This window comes from Mesitornis unicolor, unplaced genomic scaffold (genome assembly GCF_000695765.1).
Source record: "Mesitornis unicolor isolate BGI_N332 unplaced genomic scaffold, ASM69576v1 scaffold40075, whole genome shotgun sequence".
Classification (NCBI taxonomy): Eukaryota; Metazoa; Chordata; class Aves; order Mesitornithiformes; family Mesitornithidae; genus Mesitornis; species Mesitornis unicolor.
In genome coordinates, this window is record NW_010184184.1 from 9538 (window position 1) to 26393 (window position 16856).

Here is a 16856-nt window from a genome sequence, read left to right on the forward strand (position 1 = left end):
ATCTCCATCCTCCAGAAGACACTGTAAAAAGCTGCTTATAGGCAATGCTTCCTGACTATCTCACACAAGTAAGAAATCATACAGTTCTGGAGTTTGGAATATATGAATTGCAATTACAGTAATCTTTTCCTAACGTTTGCCCTACACATTTCTGAAATACAACATCTCCTGCTAATTAGGCAGCATATGTGTTCCAGAAATTGTCACATTTATTTCTCCATAAATGAGACACATATGCATAGTACTACTGTGACTTTAAATCTTTTTTTTTCTTGTATACTGCTAACATACACCAGTGCTGGATATGTTATGCTTTGAAATGGCACTCTTGGAAGAAAGATGTAAATATTATAATTAGTATTTTTATTAAGCTGGACTGTAGGTATATTTTTTCCACTTATTTTTATAATAATTCTGTTGGAAAAAAATTTAAAAGTCCTTGTCCTTGGTTTTTGAAAGCTGTTACACTGAAATATGCTTACTATTATTTGTCACTTGCCTGTAAATACTGAATACAATCTGAGATACTTGATACTATTTGATGTCTTTTTCATCCTTAGGTATTAACTATGGGCTGGAGAAACCAACGTGTAGCATCAACCTCCATGAACAGAGAATCATCAAGATCACACGCAGTTTTCACTATCACAGTGGAATCCATGGAGAAAAACAATGAGGTGGTTAACATTCGGTCTTCTCTGCTCAACCTAGTAGACTTAGCAGGATCTGAGAGACAAAAAGACACCCATACAGAAGGACTGAGGTTGAAGGTTAGTTCTGTAACATCTTGTGGCATCTTTCGCCTTTCAGATGCACTGCCCTGTTCCATACACCAAATGTGTTCACTTTTTTTTTCCCCTCTCCTTAGGAGGCAGGTAACATAAATCGATCACTAAGTTGCTTGGGCCAAGTAATCACAGCACTTGTTGATGTGAGTAATGGAAAGCAGAGACACATTTGTTACAGGGATTCCAAGCTCACTTTTCTGCTACGGGTAATGTATATCCTTTGGATTTCATATGCTACTTGGGTTGTAGGAAAAAATTTGTTTGGGTTGTTTTTTTACTTTAAAAAGCTGAACTCAGATACATCAAAAATTTGTTTCCATATTGGGCAGGTGGAACAAAGCTTGAAAAATACCATTTTAACTAAACAGACTTATACTCGATTTATCGCTGTTAAGAAAAAAAAAATTATGGTCTTAATCTCCTTTTATGTATTCGCAAGTTTTAAAGAAAATGAAGCATATGTTTTCATCCTTATAATTTGGGAAATACTGTGTATCACAGTGTAATAATTAGCGATGTGTTGAAACGTTTGACAGTGTTTCCAGAATTAGCCTATGTGTTAAGTGTTGGTGTGATCTTAAGAATTAACTGAATTTACAATTTCCTACCTGAGAGCTTATGGGCTCTTTTCAAGATTAACAGGAAACAAAGATGAAAGCAGTCAAAGATTTGTTGTATGCCAGTGCTCACCAATATTCCATGAACAGTAATGAAAAATATCTACAATATATTTATATAATAGTACTTGTACATAATACAGTATATGTGTTACAACACAAATCACAGCAAAACTTCCCATCATTCCATCCGTCTTCTATGTATATCTTAGAATCACAAACCTCTGAAGAATTATGTTTCTTCAAGGCAACCCAAAATACATAGAAATTGGGAGAGAATTACAACTGTAGGAGCTATTACTTTCTTAAATGGGTATTAATTTTTTTGGTGGTTGTACTGCAAAGAAGTCCACAAGCATGACCTCTGCTACACAGAATGCCATTGCGGCTTGTGGACTATGTTGTCCTAAGCTTTTAGTCTTGGGTATAACTGCTGCCTTCTCCAGAGAGTTGTGAGCTCCTTGTCTAGCAGCATTGGAGGTAATTGAAGACACGTGTAAAAGAGAGATTCATTTACAGTCATGTCCTTTATACCAACATTTGAAATAAAGTTTCAGAAACTTAAGTAACATGGAGATTTGTTTAATAAAATCCCTTCTGCAGTTTGTTTTAAGTGATACACAGTAGCTCTTAGAGGATAACTTTCTGCTGTAGCCAAAACCATGCAAATAAAGCTAACTTCTATGTCTTTAAATAGGATTCCCTTGGTGGTAATGCAAAAACATCTATAATCGCAAATGTTCATCCGGGATCCAGGTGTTTTGGTGAAACACTGTCCACCCTTAATTTTGCTCAGCGAGCAAAGTTGATTAAAAACAAGGTAAGAGAGTTACTCAATGTCTTTATTGTTGCGAGAAACAATTTCTTGTTGTTTAAACTACACATCTGCAAACAAGATAGCTTCATTGAAACACTCCTATGCTTACACTAATTTAAATGAATATAACTTACTTTAAAATCCTAACTTTCCTAAATGTTTATGATGAATGATTTCTGCAAAGGACTTGTTTGATTATGAATATAGTACAACAATTGGCGACTAGGTAAAGGCTGGTAATAGTGTGTGTTTCTTGCTTGTTCTCCAAGCACTTCACTGAAAAAAGTAACTAAATCTCTACTTTAATCATCATTAAAAAAATTTGACTCAGTAGTATTTCAGTGCATGCTAAATTTTTAATATCTTAATTCCCAAAACATAATTTCTCATGAGTAAGTTTTGAAAGTATGTTGACATCTGTCTGGAAACTAATGCCTTTGGTGTATACTGCTTAGCTTTGTTGGTCAAAAAGCTCTAGAGAAAACTGCAGAAAACATTTAATTTTTTAACCAATATTTTTAGCCAAAGTGCAACTTACTGGTTTCTCAGCAATTTGAACATTGCTTTTCCCATGAGTTCTTCCTTTCCTAAGATGGAAAATTTCTCTGTAGTTTTGTTGCTTTGCAGTCTTTGACTCTCCTTTTATCCTATAAGATATAAGAATTTTTTATTTGTTCCTCTTCCTAATTTTCTCTTAACATATTTATGAAAGGCTGTGGTAAATGAAGATACACAAGGAAATGTGAGCCAACTGCAAGCTGAGGTGAAAAAGCTGAAAGAGCAGCTTGCTCAACTTACTTCAGTGCCATCTATGCATGATATTTCTGCATCACAGGGTAAGAGTTGGAGGTGAGGGGAGAGAGAACTTGCTACCTTTTTAGCCTAGAGTATTTGGGCCTTATGTAATTCATGAAGTCTCTGAACAATTAATATTTTTGTAGGGACTGACCTAACGAGGTTGCATTTGTCTTATGGATCGCACTGCCTGTATTTGTATCTAATATTTTGCAGAAATTGTCAACATGATTTTATTTTCTTCCTTTCATAAGTTTGTGTACGGGGCTATGTTTCTGTTATAGGATACCTAGAATACTCTTCCAGTTCGTAAGAGGTATGCTGCCTAAAAATTTAATTAACCAAAAGTACACTCAAAGTTGCTTGTGCATTTGTTTTGGAGGGAGGGCAGTTGATCATGCCCATTGAATCTGCATTCTTTTTAAGCTCAGAACTAGGTTTCCCACCCACTTTCTCTTTTGCCCCTTCAGGAAGATCCTAAGAAGGTCGTTTACTGTTCAATAAAAGATCAGTTTCAATTTAAGATGGTAATGGGGGACTTATCAATATGTAAATCTTTTCTTTCAGTAACGTTTTACTAGACCACTGTATCTGCAATACAGATCCCAGCATAGGTTTCTACTGTGTCTGCTTCTCATGGAATTACACTACCTTATAATGTTTGATTACAAGGTAGCAAACTTGATCTTGTAACTCTTACTGTGATCCTGAGTCAACTCTTTCCTGAGCTTACCAAGAAACAGAAGATACAACAGAAGCTACTAGAGAAGTTAGAATGACTGGTCTAATATGAAGCATCTGCAGTTGAGTTTTCCTAAGGAAAAGTTACTTCTCTGTGAGCATAGACATTTAACCAGTAAAAAAAAGTCAGTGATAGTGTGGAACACTGAGTCACTGGCTGTGAATGCATCAATGTTGACAGAGGGCTCAAAAATGTTAGAGTTGTGACAGAGTTCTGAGGGAAAGCAAGTGATGATGCTTAAACACGGAAGAGAGGTTTTATGTAGGACCTAATGTATTAGAGCTGTGTTTAGTCTATGCAGTCAAATCACGTTTGTAATATTTGATCCTGCAAATATGAAATCTGCTTACTAGCTACTTTAAAAACATGATGGCATTTTTTAATATATTAAATTACAGTAGGGTAGTTATTATGCACTTAGACACTATGGTGATTAGTATTTTATAAATAAGTAGTCTTACCTGTATGAGAATATTCAAGAAAGCTATTTTGAATTAATTTCTGAAGTGGATTGGTTAAGACCTTCTAATCCCTTGTGTGGACACTTTCCTGCAAGATTAAATCACTAATTGTCCACTTAATTCATGCTTATTTTCCTGAATTTCCTTCTCATAAAACAGTTAGTCCACTTTTAATATGTACAAACTGTAGTAATAATAATGCCACTAATGGCTTAGTGTTATCAAATTTATTTCAGAGGAGTTTTGCATTTTAGAGATATACTCAGCTGAACAAACTGATTCTTTTATTTTAATAAAAGTTCATTGTAAAGCCATTTTATGCTTGAACAACTTTGTTAATTATATAGTTATGTATATCGAGTCTTCTTTATCAACCCTTGCAGGTGACTAAATTACAGTCTAAACATCTTTGCTCAGGGTACGGCACATGATCTTATAGGAATTACATTGTTCAAAGAATTTATTTAAATTTTCTTTACGTAACTGCCATGTTATACATTTAGGAAAACCTAGTTACCATATTTATTAAAATATCACTTATTTGTTTCGTTGACTTACCCTACAGGTGCTGTTGAAAAAGAGAAGAACAACATAAATTACATGAACAACTTTCTTGAAGCAATGTTGTTCTGGGAGAAATCAGAAAGTGAAAAGAAGGTAAGAAAGCACTAACAATTTCTAAGCGCATTCTGTGTACTATCTGATAAGAGCATATTGAAACTGACTCTTTTCTTGATTTTTCTTTGGTTTAATCTGTCCAAAGATGATAAAGTTTCATAATAAGGGAACTAGTCAAATGGCATTCGCGATAAACTCTTTCAAATTCAGACAGACCTTAGGATAGCATTCATAGTATGTTTAGTTTTAGGGGATGGGTTTTTAATTTGGATTTTCTAATTAAAAATTTGAACAGAAAAACAAATTTCTGTACCACTTGATTTTGAGTGCATCTTTGAGTGTCTGAGTGTGTTTTTCAAAGCAAACCTCCCAGTTATCCCCATTTTATTGTGCTTTGGTTCATGTCGTGGGGCAGTGATGAATCATCCAAAATGGATATTTATATTTAAGAAAACAAACTGAAACAGGCACCCTAAGGGTGCATCTAACGTGCTTAACTGAATGCTTTTGGAGCTTCTAAGTAAAGTTTTTGCAATATAGTATGTAATTTGGCTTCTCAGTATGAGCTGTTGCTCTACAGATCTGCTCTGAATGAATGATAGTCCGTGTATTCACAAAATTATTGTTAACTGAGTTCTGCATGATTTGTGTGTATGTGATATGTACACCTTAAGAATTCATTTAGTGTAACTGTCACTTTTCCACCAATCTGTATATGTACATTCTAAGAATTTATTAGAAAAAATTGCTCAACTAGAAGATCTGTGCACCAAGAAGGAGAAATTTATTCAGTCCAATAAAATGATAGTTAAATTCCGTGAAGACCATATTGTTCGCTTGGAGAGATTACATAAAGAGGCTGGTGGAAGTTTATTGCCAAAAGAGCAAGATGATCTCCTCACTGAATTGAGGGAGGAATTACAGACACTCAGAGAACAAGTAAGTCTTTAGTTTTTCCTTTATAGAACATTTTTCTTCTGTGAGAATAACTGTGTGATGAAGTTCTGTAATGGGCAGATATAGGCTTTTTAGGAAAGAGAGGCAGGAAAAAAGTGGATGGGTGGTGGGTCCCTTTACAGAAGGGGTCCCTTTACATCTTAAATGCATGGAGTTTCCCAATGGAAAGAGCAATGGGTGGGTTTAGAGTTTTGAGTTTGTGTAAGAGGAGAGACTAGTAAAGGTGATGTCATGGTGGAAGCTTGCTACAGGCCACCTAACCTGGGTTAGGTAGGGGACTAAGTCTCCTTTTAGCAACTCAAGAAAGTCTCCAAATCACAAATCCTCACTCTTACGGGTGACTTTAACCTGCCTGACATTTGTTGAAAGGGAAAGACAGCAGGATGCAAGTAATACAGCAGGTTTCTGAAGGACAACAACATAGGTGCTAGATGTGCCAGTTGGGGTGATGCTGTCCTGGAGCTGTTTGAGGAAGGCAAGTTGCAAAGTGCATACCTACGGCTTCAGGAGAGGAGGCTTTGGGTTATTTGGGTACCTCGTTGGTGTGGTATTTGTGAGGCAGTTTTGAAGAACAAAGCAGCTCAAGAAAGAAGGCAGACCTTAACACCAAGTTCCTCCAAGTGCAAGAAGGAAAAAGGAGTTGATGCATTAGATGACAAGCTTGAATCTGTAGCTCATAACTGAGCTCCAAAGTGAAGGGGTGGGAGGGAAAAGTACCAAAGTCAGGACAGTCATTAAAAGACTACAGAAACGTTACTATGGCATGCAGGGACAGTGTTAAAAAAGCCAAAACTAAAAGTTGAAACGAAAAGGGACATCAAGAGCAGTAAGAAAAGCTACTGCCTCATTATCAGTAAAACAATAAGCATGTAAAATGTAAACCCACTGTCTTTTTTAAGATCAGATTCCAAGGGAGTAAGAAAATTAACAACAAGGCACTTTTAACCACTGTAAGGAATACCTTTTTTTCCTCTTCTATTACAATTTAGTTTTTATTAAAGGGAGTAGAGCAAAACCTCATTATGTATAGCATTGTCTGGAAAATAAAAACTGTTGAGTAAAATACTGGTTATCACAGATGGAACAACACCCACGAATTGCAAAGTATGCCATGGAGAACCATAACCTCAGAGAGGAGAATAAGAGACTTCGTTCTTTAAAGTCAGTTAAAAAGGCCCAAGAAATTGATGCTCAGACCATCACAGAACTAGAAAAAGCTTTTTTGGAAGCTTCATCCACAGAGAAAAATACTGGAGGTAAAAATATACTTTTATTCAGCTAATAAACTTACTGTATTTCTGTTGTGTGCAGTGTAGTGTTGAAAATGTTGTCTGTCTTGATTTATTTTTGCCTTCTTCAAAGTGATACCTGAAGACTGTTAAAAGAGGTTTACTTTATTTTATTCACATTGACCTTCAAGCAAATACAGCAATAGGGAATTTGGATTCTTGTGCATCTTGTGAACACCATCCATAATCTCATTTTGTTGGCTTTAGTTGTTATGAAGACTGCAGTAATATTAATTATTCCACTGGTTTTCATGTGGACTCTTGCTGATAACCATTTTTTTTCAATCTCAATTACTGCTCTGCTGTTCAAAAGCCTACATTTTAGTAAAACTTGTAATATTTTAGCTACTCTGTGATTTCAGAGGGTATATGTTTGTTCTTTAGGTCATCATTTATATTCTACTACCATCTCAGCGGAAGGCAACTCACTGGCATCTGTTGAAAAGCTGAAAGCACGCCTGCTACAGACTCAAAGTGAACTGGCAAGTTCAAAACAAGAATATGAGGAATTCAAAGAGCTAACCAAGTGAGACAAAACAGTATAGAAATGTCTTTAAATAGTTACTTATATTGATTTTTTAGTCCAGTCTATATTCTTTGCATCTAAGAGAGGACTAAGTTGGGAAAAATGGCATAAACAGAATATATTCCGGCCAGACTAGGGGTCAACCATGATGCAATCTGAAGGCATGTCTGCACTGTTGCAGGTTTCTATGTCTTTCCAAAAGCTCCTCTTTACGCTAAGACACACAATAATGCTTCACAACATGCAGGAGATGCACATACCCTGGAATTCTGATAGTCACCTACTTCATGGGACAGGGAAAGTTTGGCTTAGTTTCCATGTTGAGCAAATGTGTTTTGTTGTTTTTTTTTTCCTGTAATTGAAATATTACAGATGGAAGCAGTGACAGGAGCTAAGGGTTGATGGGGTTTGGAGGGCAGTATTTTGGGGGATTTGTTTGTTTTAGTGCAACAGTATTTAATTTGACCTCTTTAAGATGGCAAGTTTGAATTACCATACACGTAGAATCCAAGCACCCCAGAAAATTTTGAGTTAACTGTTGGCTAATTTTGTCTCCACTTCAGATATTTTTACAAAGGCAGTAATACAGCTATCTTGAGACTTGTTATTGGAATAGAGATGTAATTCAAATTAAAGCAAAGACATGGTGTCAATAGTTAATTCATGTCTGTTTGCTTTGGCATCTAAACAGGAGATAAGTGTCTACTTTGTCCTTAGTAACGTCATAAAGAATTTACTGTTATGGCCCTCCTTGAGGGCAGCAAAAGATAAGGTGAAAGGCCTGAATAATACCTTCCCTGTGTATTTATATTCACATGCAAGTGAGTAACACATGGCTTAACTTGATCAATGCCATTTCTGAAAAATTCAAGTCCTGTTACTGAAGATAAAAGAAAAATAACTGTGTTGCTCATGAGCATAATGTAAACCTGGAAGGCAAAAGAGATCTGATTTTCTTTGTTATTATTATTATTGATTTATTTTTTAAAAGTACCTTTGTAATGTCCTTTTTGCTCATTCAGGCAATTGTCCAAATCTGTAATTTTATTTTTAGACTCTTCTGTGTTAGCAAATCCTGTGAACTTCATAAATAGTAACTTTACTAACTACTGAGTTTATCAATTCAGCAATACATCTATTGTCCTGTATCATTAGTTACAATGATTTCTTTATATGGTCATATATTAGTTACTTTACTTTCCTGGGCATTCAATGTATTGCATGTTTTGTGCATGTTTTGCTTTCTTGATAGTATGTATGCATTTTTATTATCAAATACTGACATTTTCTTAGCGGAGTGCAGTCAAACAGAAGTGTGCATTTGAGCCTCTGGATTCATCTCTGGATTTCACTAAAGTTTAAATTTGTTTCCAGTTTCAGAGTAACTGGATGCTTGATTTTACATGCAACTGTAACTGTAAGCTGTAACCAAATAAGTAGAGTAAAATTTAACAATTTCACAAAATGAACATATGCTAATTTTTCCCTTGTCCAATAGCAGTCAGAACTAAAGTTCTATTTGGTTCTGTAAGTTTTGTTGCTAACATGAGGAAAAGTGATAGCATTAAACTGCCAAAAGATGAAATAGTCCATTTCCCTTTGTCTGTAGACTTTGTCCCTACAATTATGTCAGTAAGGCCGACTATCACAGTAACAGCATGTAGCTCTGCAAAATACCTAATGAAAATTATTCCTAAATTTCAGCTCAACTGCTGGATTTCAGCTAAAGTACTCTTGGAGGGCAAAATCATCTTAACAGCAGCACTTCAAAAAAAAAGAATCTTTAAAGGATTTTCTTTAATACTGGCAAGCACCAGTTCAGACTTCTCATATAACTGGATAACATTTTAGAGCTTAAAACCATATTGGTATGGGTGATACCACTTTCTCACAAAAGGAATTGCAGAGCTCTCAGCTTATTTCTTACCGTGTAATGGATTTTTTTTCTGACACGTTTCGTTATCCATCTGCTTGCTTCATTATGCAAGCACAAATAAGCTTCTTAGCTTTTTCTTTTTTTTTTTTAACTTTTTAATACAGCAGTGGTGGTTTTCTTCTCAAAATAATGTATTTCAATGCTTGGGCAAGAGTTCAGCTTCAGTTTGCTCATTGGCAACACTGCAGCTTATTCATACTGAGGGGAGGGCATACTGCTTTTGACAGTAGTAAAATACTTCCTAAACAGGAAAAAGCACATGGAACAGGAATCAGAGCTTCAGTCCCTTCGGAAGGCAAACCAACATCTTGAAAACATTCTGGAGGCAACCAAAGCACACAAGCGCCAAGAAGTCTCTCAGTTACATAAGCTACATAGAGAAACGCTTAAGGTACGAGAATGAGTTTGTTTAAAACCATGTGTACTTACTCCTGAGTTGTGTGAGGACACAGACTTTCATTGTATGACTCCTTAACCTAACCAGGGTTCTGCCATGGAATCTATTCATGATATAAAGCAGATATGCTGCTTTTTTGTTCCGAAATATTTAATAACTGCTACTGTAATCAGATGACAAATCTGAAAGCAGTGGTTTAGAACTAGCAACTTTGAGCATTTTCTTTCATTATTCATTGTAGGAGTGTGAAATATAATACCAGACAAAGTCTTAATTTTACAGTTAAAATAAAGACTGTTTTGTAATCTTTATAACAGAACATTACCACTCCAACGAAAGCTTACCAGCTAAGATCTCGCCTAGTGCCACGAATAAGCCCAGAAATCTTAGATTATAATTCTGAAGATTTTCACTGTCCTGGAGAGATGATGGATAACATCTTGAAAGAGCCAGTTCCCCCAGAGATGAGTGAACAAGCATATGAGGCCATTGCTGAGGAGCTCAAATCGGCACAGGTGAATGTTCTGTATAAGAACTGAAGCGTATGTATAACTTTTTAATAAAGTGGGTTTTGGCATGAAATACTTCCCCCACACCAAACATATTTTACTTTGCATGGGAAACTGAAGCTCTTGATGAATACTTAAGGCTTCAGTAAACAGTTAATTGTATGTTGTACTTAAGAGGATTTACAATGAAAATATTGCAAGGGATTTGAGTTGAATATTGTAAGCAGTTTAAGATAGACAGGGCTTTCAACTCTTACTATTTTAACCTGATGACTTCTTTCTGAGGAAACTTCTTTATAAGACTCCGGTGACAGCCCCATTTGGAACAATACCCAATCTTAATATATAATGCTGCATTTATTTGAAGAAACCTGCCAAATATCGCTAGTTCACTGTTATACCTTAATTGTCTTGTATCATTCCTAAAGGGCAAGTCAGGTCTTTTGTCACTCAAGTGCTACAAAGTTACCTGAACTACTACTCTCTAGCAGCTGGAACTAACTTCAGTACATGTAAAACCCTGGCACAGTAGCCAAAACCCCTCTTTGATGCTTACCACAATGCAGAGATTCTGTAAGGAATTTAGCTAGTGTATATTTTGAGTAACTTATTTTTAAAGCTTTATTTCTCCGAGATAAACTTGTGTCTGAAAGCTAAGTGTTTATTGGATTCAGTCCTTGTATTCCCTGACAGGTTTTGTGTTCTGGCAGTTTACTTGGCAATAGGAGAAATCAGCTACTTAAGATACCAGTTTATTTTTTAATTTTCTGTTGGTTCAGGTCATGAAAAAAGAAAGTGGTTGACGTTTTTATATTTAATATGCACAGACTGCCATATGGCATGTGAGAATAACTGGAAGATGGGCGTTCTAATTTTTAGTGTCTGTTGTGTCACAGGAGCAACTGAGCACAGTGCAGACAAAGCTGGATGAAGAGGAAAGCAAGAATATAAAGCTTCAGCAGCATATTAATAAACTGGAGCATCATTCTGCACAAATACAGGAGGTGAGAGAATGATATAATCCAGGGCTATATGTGAATGTGTATATATGACAAGGTGGTATCTACCACGCTCATACTACTGTGTTGTTTTGCGAGGTCTGCAGTGTTACTTGCATTTTGACTTTTGAAAAATTTACGTAGCATCACAGCTCTGGGCTCTGCAGGAAGACAAGGACTTCATTTAATATAATACTGTATGCTTGAGTTTGTTGTTGGTTTTTTTTTCTTTCTGTTGTTTTAAATGTGGTCCTGAGCCTGTTTGATCTTAAATATAAGCAAATAGACAATCAAGATGTTTGTACTTGATTCTGGCCAACTTTGTGATTTCTGGAAAACAGCGGCAGTCACAAAGAAATCTTAAACTTTGGAATACTAAAAATACTCCTTGCTTCAGTTGGAACTGAACTGAAACCTTTTTATAAAATATTAACAAGTTTCCCTTAATTGCTAGGTTTAATAGAAAAGGAAATAAGGCCTGTTTTCAGATCAGTCTCATTTTTGATAGCTATTCTGAAGCAGATCTTGGGACCTTAGCTGCGAGTTGCTTTTAAATGAACTTTTTAGATAAGGCAGTGTCTTCAGTTATATTGATTTTTTTTTTTCTTGGACTTCTATGGATTTCAGATTCATCAAATACCGAATTTAAAAAAAAAAAAGTATCTTGTATTTATAATCAGCTGATGAAACGTTCTAATGCATTACTATTGTTAGAGCTCTGAAACCTAGTCACTCCTGTATTTCCTTCCATTTAAAAATTTTACGTCTCTTCTCAAGCTTCTTTCATCCGAAAGGAATGACTGGAGTAAAGAACGCCAGGAGCTCCTTGAACAGATAAAATCACTTGAAAAGCAATTTCAAGACAGTCAAAGCAAGGCTGATAGTAAGTCTATGTTACACTGAAATTCCCTACAAAGTTTTGAGGTGTCTTAATGTTTTGAATCAACAATAACATATGCTAAGTAACTACTTGGGTTTAAGATGTTAAAGTCATACTGATTTGATTTTTTTTAACCTTTTTTGTAAGGAAAAGAATGTCTAATACTTGCAGAATAGCTTTTCTCTGCTCAGTCCTGCACAGTATACAATACTGAAAATAGTTCTCCGTTCATTCTGAATGTGAAGGGAGCACAGGATACACTGTTTTATAAAGAAAACAGTAGCAAAAAGGGAAAGTCTATGGAAATGCAGTGATATTGTCTGGAATGGTTTTTATTCTGCTTGTGCTCTTGAGTTCTTAAAGTCAATGTTTCATTGACCTTTTCCATTTTCAAATCCTTTTTGTGTGTGACATTCAAGGTTAATTCCACAGAATATGTGTAAAGTTTTATGAGACTTTCCCAGGATGTTCTGAAGTGTTACATGTCCTGTATCTAGCAGTTTTCCAAATAACATGTAAAATGTTTGTTTTTTGACAGTACTAAAAAGTGAAGTCTATGACTTGCGCATTGTCCTGCAGTCTGCAGACAAGGAGCTGTCTGCTGTAAAATCAGAATATAGTGCCTTTAGGGAAAAGCAAGAGAAAGAAATGAGTCAGCTTTCTGGTAGACACATGGATGTACAGTTCCAGCTGGACAGCGTCAGGTATGTTGGCAGTTTGGTAAAGTGCCTTAACCTCCCTTCTGGGTGCACCCAGTGATTTAGTTCTTTTCTGCATGTGAACTTGCACTTCACATGACTTAAAGTTATTTTGTGTTTATGTCCTTTGCTTATTTTTTTTCTCAATTCTTTCCATGCCTTTTTCAGAGCCATGAAGTGGAACATAGTGAAATTAGCCGAAAGAAAACTAAATGAGGCTTCCTTAATTTTGGTTTGCTATTGCATTTTCCCATTAAGTAGGGTATACCTGTACGCTTATTTATCTCCAAAAGTTAAGTAGCTGAAGAGGCATTGTTGGGGTTTTTTTCCAATTTAGTCTTAAAAATTAAATGTTACTTCTCAGTCTGGCCACATGAATCAGGTGACATAATGATGCTGCTCTAAAAATTCAAGCAGAAAGAAATCATGAAGCCTAAAAAGATCACTATGTTGTAAGCAATAATTGCCATTATTATTGGGAGGTGAAAATCAGTGAGATTTTTTAATCATTAGCACAGCTTAGTTAAGTTTTGGTGGTGGTGATTTTTTTGTTTTGTTGAGTTTTGGTTTTGAGGTGTGGGGTGTTTCTGGTTTTGCTTGTTTTTCCTGGAAAGCTTAACTACATTATTGCATTACAGCAGGTCATGTCTTAGCTGAAATAATTTTTTTTTAGTGATGCATTGTGAGTCTGGGAACTTGGAAATGAAATTACATGTTGTGGTTTTGTTTTAGCAGAAGTACTGACTTTTATGGGGTTCTTTCTATAGACTCTCCATTAATAAAATGATTCATAACACTTCTCTAGCAGCTCTTTTACCCCTTCTTTCTTTTCGCTTTTGTGAAAGATCAAATGAAATAAGTTTCCAGGACAACAATTTAGAGGGAAACAACCCAGAGTTGCCCAGAATATATAAAGGTTTTATACGAGATAAATAACTCTGATATCAACTAAGCAGATGTAGGTACTCAGGATCATTCTAACAGAGACTGTAATTTCTATGAAATTTTGTAAGAAGTAGATTATTTCTAGGGAGCAGGAAGAATACTCTGCATTCTCTGCCAGTGCCACTTTAAATTTCCCTTGCCCTTCATAAATCTAGGGATTCTGACCATTTATGGCAGTCACTTCTTTCTAAAATAACTATACTCTGTGTATGATCTGAAGATTATAAAATACAATTGATTCAAGTACTTTTATCACGAGACAAAACCTTATCTTAATTTTGTGGGTGAGTTTTCATTGGTTTTGGTTGTTTGGGTTTTTTAATAAAGGCTAGAACACGAAAAGATTCTTGAAGAAAAAGCAAGCTTGCAGGATGACTACGACAATTTGCAGGAAGTAACAAAGTTTGAGACGGATCAACTGAAGCAACAACTTGAGGACAGAAAGCAAGAAGGAGAAGCAATGAAAACTGAGCTTTGTGTAAGACAGTCAAGGCTTTTAAAGGACTTTATTTTACACAGTTACTCATGTAGTCAGATTGTTAAATTCTTGTTATTGTATCATTGATAATATTCTACATGGTAATAATAGGTTTCCTGGTGATTTCATTTGGAAGATGTACCCAGAAGCTTTTTTAAAACTTGGTGCAAGATTTTTGCAACCACAGGCTACAAGAAATATCCAATAGCATGATAAAGTAGTAAGTATTTTGGCTGAAGAAATTGCTCTGAAAGTGTTGAGGGAGATAGGTTAATAACTAAAGGAATAAGAAACTGCTTTGGAAAAGAATCCTGACATCGAAATGCTACTGACCATTCATCTCGGTGCTAGCTAGGACTAGCTTACTTATTCTATATTTACAAAGCAGTTTCATAAAAATTTTCATAGTGAATGTGATCTTGTTAAAATGATCTATACCTTTTCTGTGGTGCAATTTAGTTTATGCTGTCCTTGAAAACCTGTCAGACTGCAGTGGCTGCAAAACAGTAAGGTTGCTCAAGGGCTTTTGCAAATGGGTTTTTTTGCCTGCTTTTCTGCAGTGTACACTATGCCTGCTCAGCAACTTTGCTGTAAGTTTTCCTTTTTAGTGTTTAAAGGAATACTGACAGATTGAAAATTATTATTATAAATTCCTTATAGTCTAATATATAGAATTGCTGGTTAGAACTTGAAAAATCCCCCAGATTAATCTGCAGCTGAAAATTCTAATTGCTCCCTTTAAAGCCTTGGATATTGAGGAAGATTATAGCTATATGAAATCATTATCAATGACAGGTGAAAAGAGCTGATTGCTTAAAATATAAATAAGAGTTTACTTTTTAACTTGTCCAGGGCAGAGCAGAAGGTCTTTCTGTTCCCATCTAAAGTTTTGTGGAGGGGTGGTTTCAGTCATCTTAGAAGTTTGTTTATAATTTTATTCTGGTTTAAATTATTCTAAAGACCTTATATTGTAACTTGTTATAACATACAGTTTTACATTCTAGAACCTTTTGAAACTCCTGAAATCAGAAAAAGAACACAACAAAAAACTAACATTACAGTTACAAGAAGACAAAGAAAACAATTCAAAGTAAGTTTTAATTAGTAGTGGGGTTTATTTTCACCTGACTTCATTGGTTTTGTCCTGTGCTAGGTTTTGTATTCAAATGGAAAGCCTATTTGTGGAGGTGTTTTTTTCCAGCTGGATGGAGATAATTACATAATGGGCTTTTTTAATCTTATCCAGCTTAGAACAACACTTCATTTTAGTGTATTCAGTTAACATGACAAATGTAATTTCATTAGAAGTATAGTTCTTCATGTCAAAGATCAAGTTCCACTACTGATAGCAGTGTATGGCTAGTAACTAAACTACTAGTTTCTTGTATAGCACAGAGAAGGTGATAGTTAAAGAACTCTTCAAAAATATTAAGTGCAAATAAAAATAAACTTACATGACTTGATTCTTGTTAAAGCTTCTGTTCTTATGTTCCAATTATATTTCTCACTAGAAATATGTTTTCTCCTCCAGGGAGCTCTTGAAAGTACTTGAAAAAGCACAAGTGGAGAAACCATCCTCTGAAATGGTGGCACAGTGTGAGCAGCAGGTATAACAGCAGAATTGAATGACTAAATCATGTGTTCAAGGATTTCCTTGTGTGTTAATACGATCTTATTGGTGAACTTGACTGTTGTGTAGATTACCAGCAAAATAAATGGAGAGTTCTCTAGTTTCAGATTGTTTTGTTAAACTGATGCTTAGTTTTTCTGGTAAGGGAAACAACTCGGTTGCTTCCTTTTATATGTTTTATGGGTTTGTACTTTATAAAACATACTTCAAAAGTAATTAAGTCTCTCCTTCACTATTATTATTTCTTATAGGAAGCAAAACTGCAGAAATTGGAACAGGAGCTGGCTGCTGCTGAAGAGATTATTGTTTCTTTGAAGAAGACAAATGATGCGGATAAGGTTTGGGCTTATTTCTGTTACTGTACCCAGTTTTGTGGGTAACTGCTCTGTAGTAGAGTTGAAAGCCCACAGCTTTTCTGTGACACTTAGTAATTCTGTGATTCTAGGCAATCCTGGCTGTCTATCTAGGTAAAATAAATCCTACCTATTACTAGCATGGAGTTTGCAGGATAGTAGGAAACTAGTACGCATTCAGAAAAAAAAACCACAAGATAATACAAGGTTAAACAAAAAAAACCAAGGTAAAGCTGTCTACTGGACAGAGCATTCAGTGCATAAATGATGCATAGTTCCCCTGATGATTAATAGGGCCATCCAGTCAGTAGCATGTCATAATGGGCTAATAGAAAAGGTAAGAAAAGTGGTGTAAGAATGTGACTGTGAGTATCTTTATTAACATATTCAAAGACTGCTCCAGTGTTCTGAAAGCTTAAAAT

General features: G+C 35.4%; 1 protein-coding gene across 1 annotated transcript in view; it reads left to right on the plus strand.

Annotated features, from left to right (window-relative positions):
* KIF15 (kinesin family member 15) overlaps nucleotides 1-16856 on the plus strand; it is a gene marked incomplete at its 3' end in the record, with an annotated part of 33493 nt that overhangs the window by 5442 nt on the left and 11195 nt on the right. Inside the window, exons 7-23 of the mRNA XM_010184386.1 lie at nucleotides 561-770; nucleotides 869-994; nucleotides 2103-2225; nucleotides 2935-3058; nucleotides 4786-4877; nucleotides 5568-5777; nucleotides 6874-7051; nucleotides 7469-7610; nucleotides 9796-9937; nucleotides 10261-10458; nucleotides 11349-11456; nucleotides 12228-12333; nucleotides 12869-13034; nucleotides 14301-14451; nucleotides 15456-15541; nucleotides 15983-16058; nucleotides 16333-16419. Coding sequence (XP_010182688.1) covers nucleotides 561-770; nucleotides 869-994; nucleotides 2103-2225; nucleotides 2935-3058; nucleotides 4786-4877; nucleotides 5568-5777; nucleotides 6874-7051; nucleotides 7469-7610; nucleotides 9796-9937; nucleotides 10261-10458; nucleotides 11349-11456; nucleotides 12228-12333; nucleotides 12869-13034; nucleotides 14301-14451; nucleotides 15456-15541; nucleotides 15983-16058; nucleotides 16333-16419 — 2325 coding nt within the window. The remainder of the gene's footprint in view (nucleotides 1-560; nucleotides 771-868; nucleotides 995-2102; nucleotides 2226-2934; nucleotides 3059-4785; nucleotides 4878-5567; nucleotides 5778-6873; nucleotides 7052-7468; nucleotides 7611-9795; nucleotides 9938-10260; nucleotides 10459-11348; nucleotides 11457-12227; nucleotides 12334-12868; nucleotides 13035-14300; nucleotides 14452-15455; nucleotides 15542-15982; nucleotides 16059-16332; nucleotides 16420-16856) is intronic.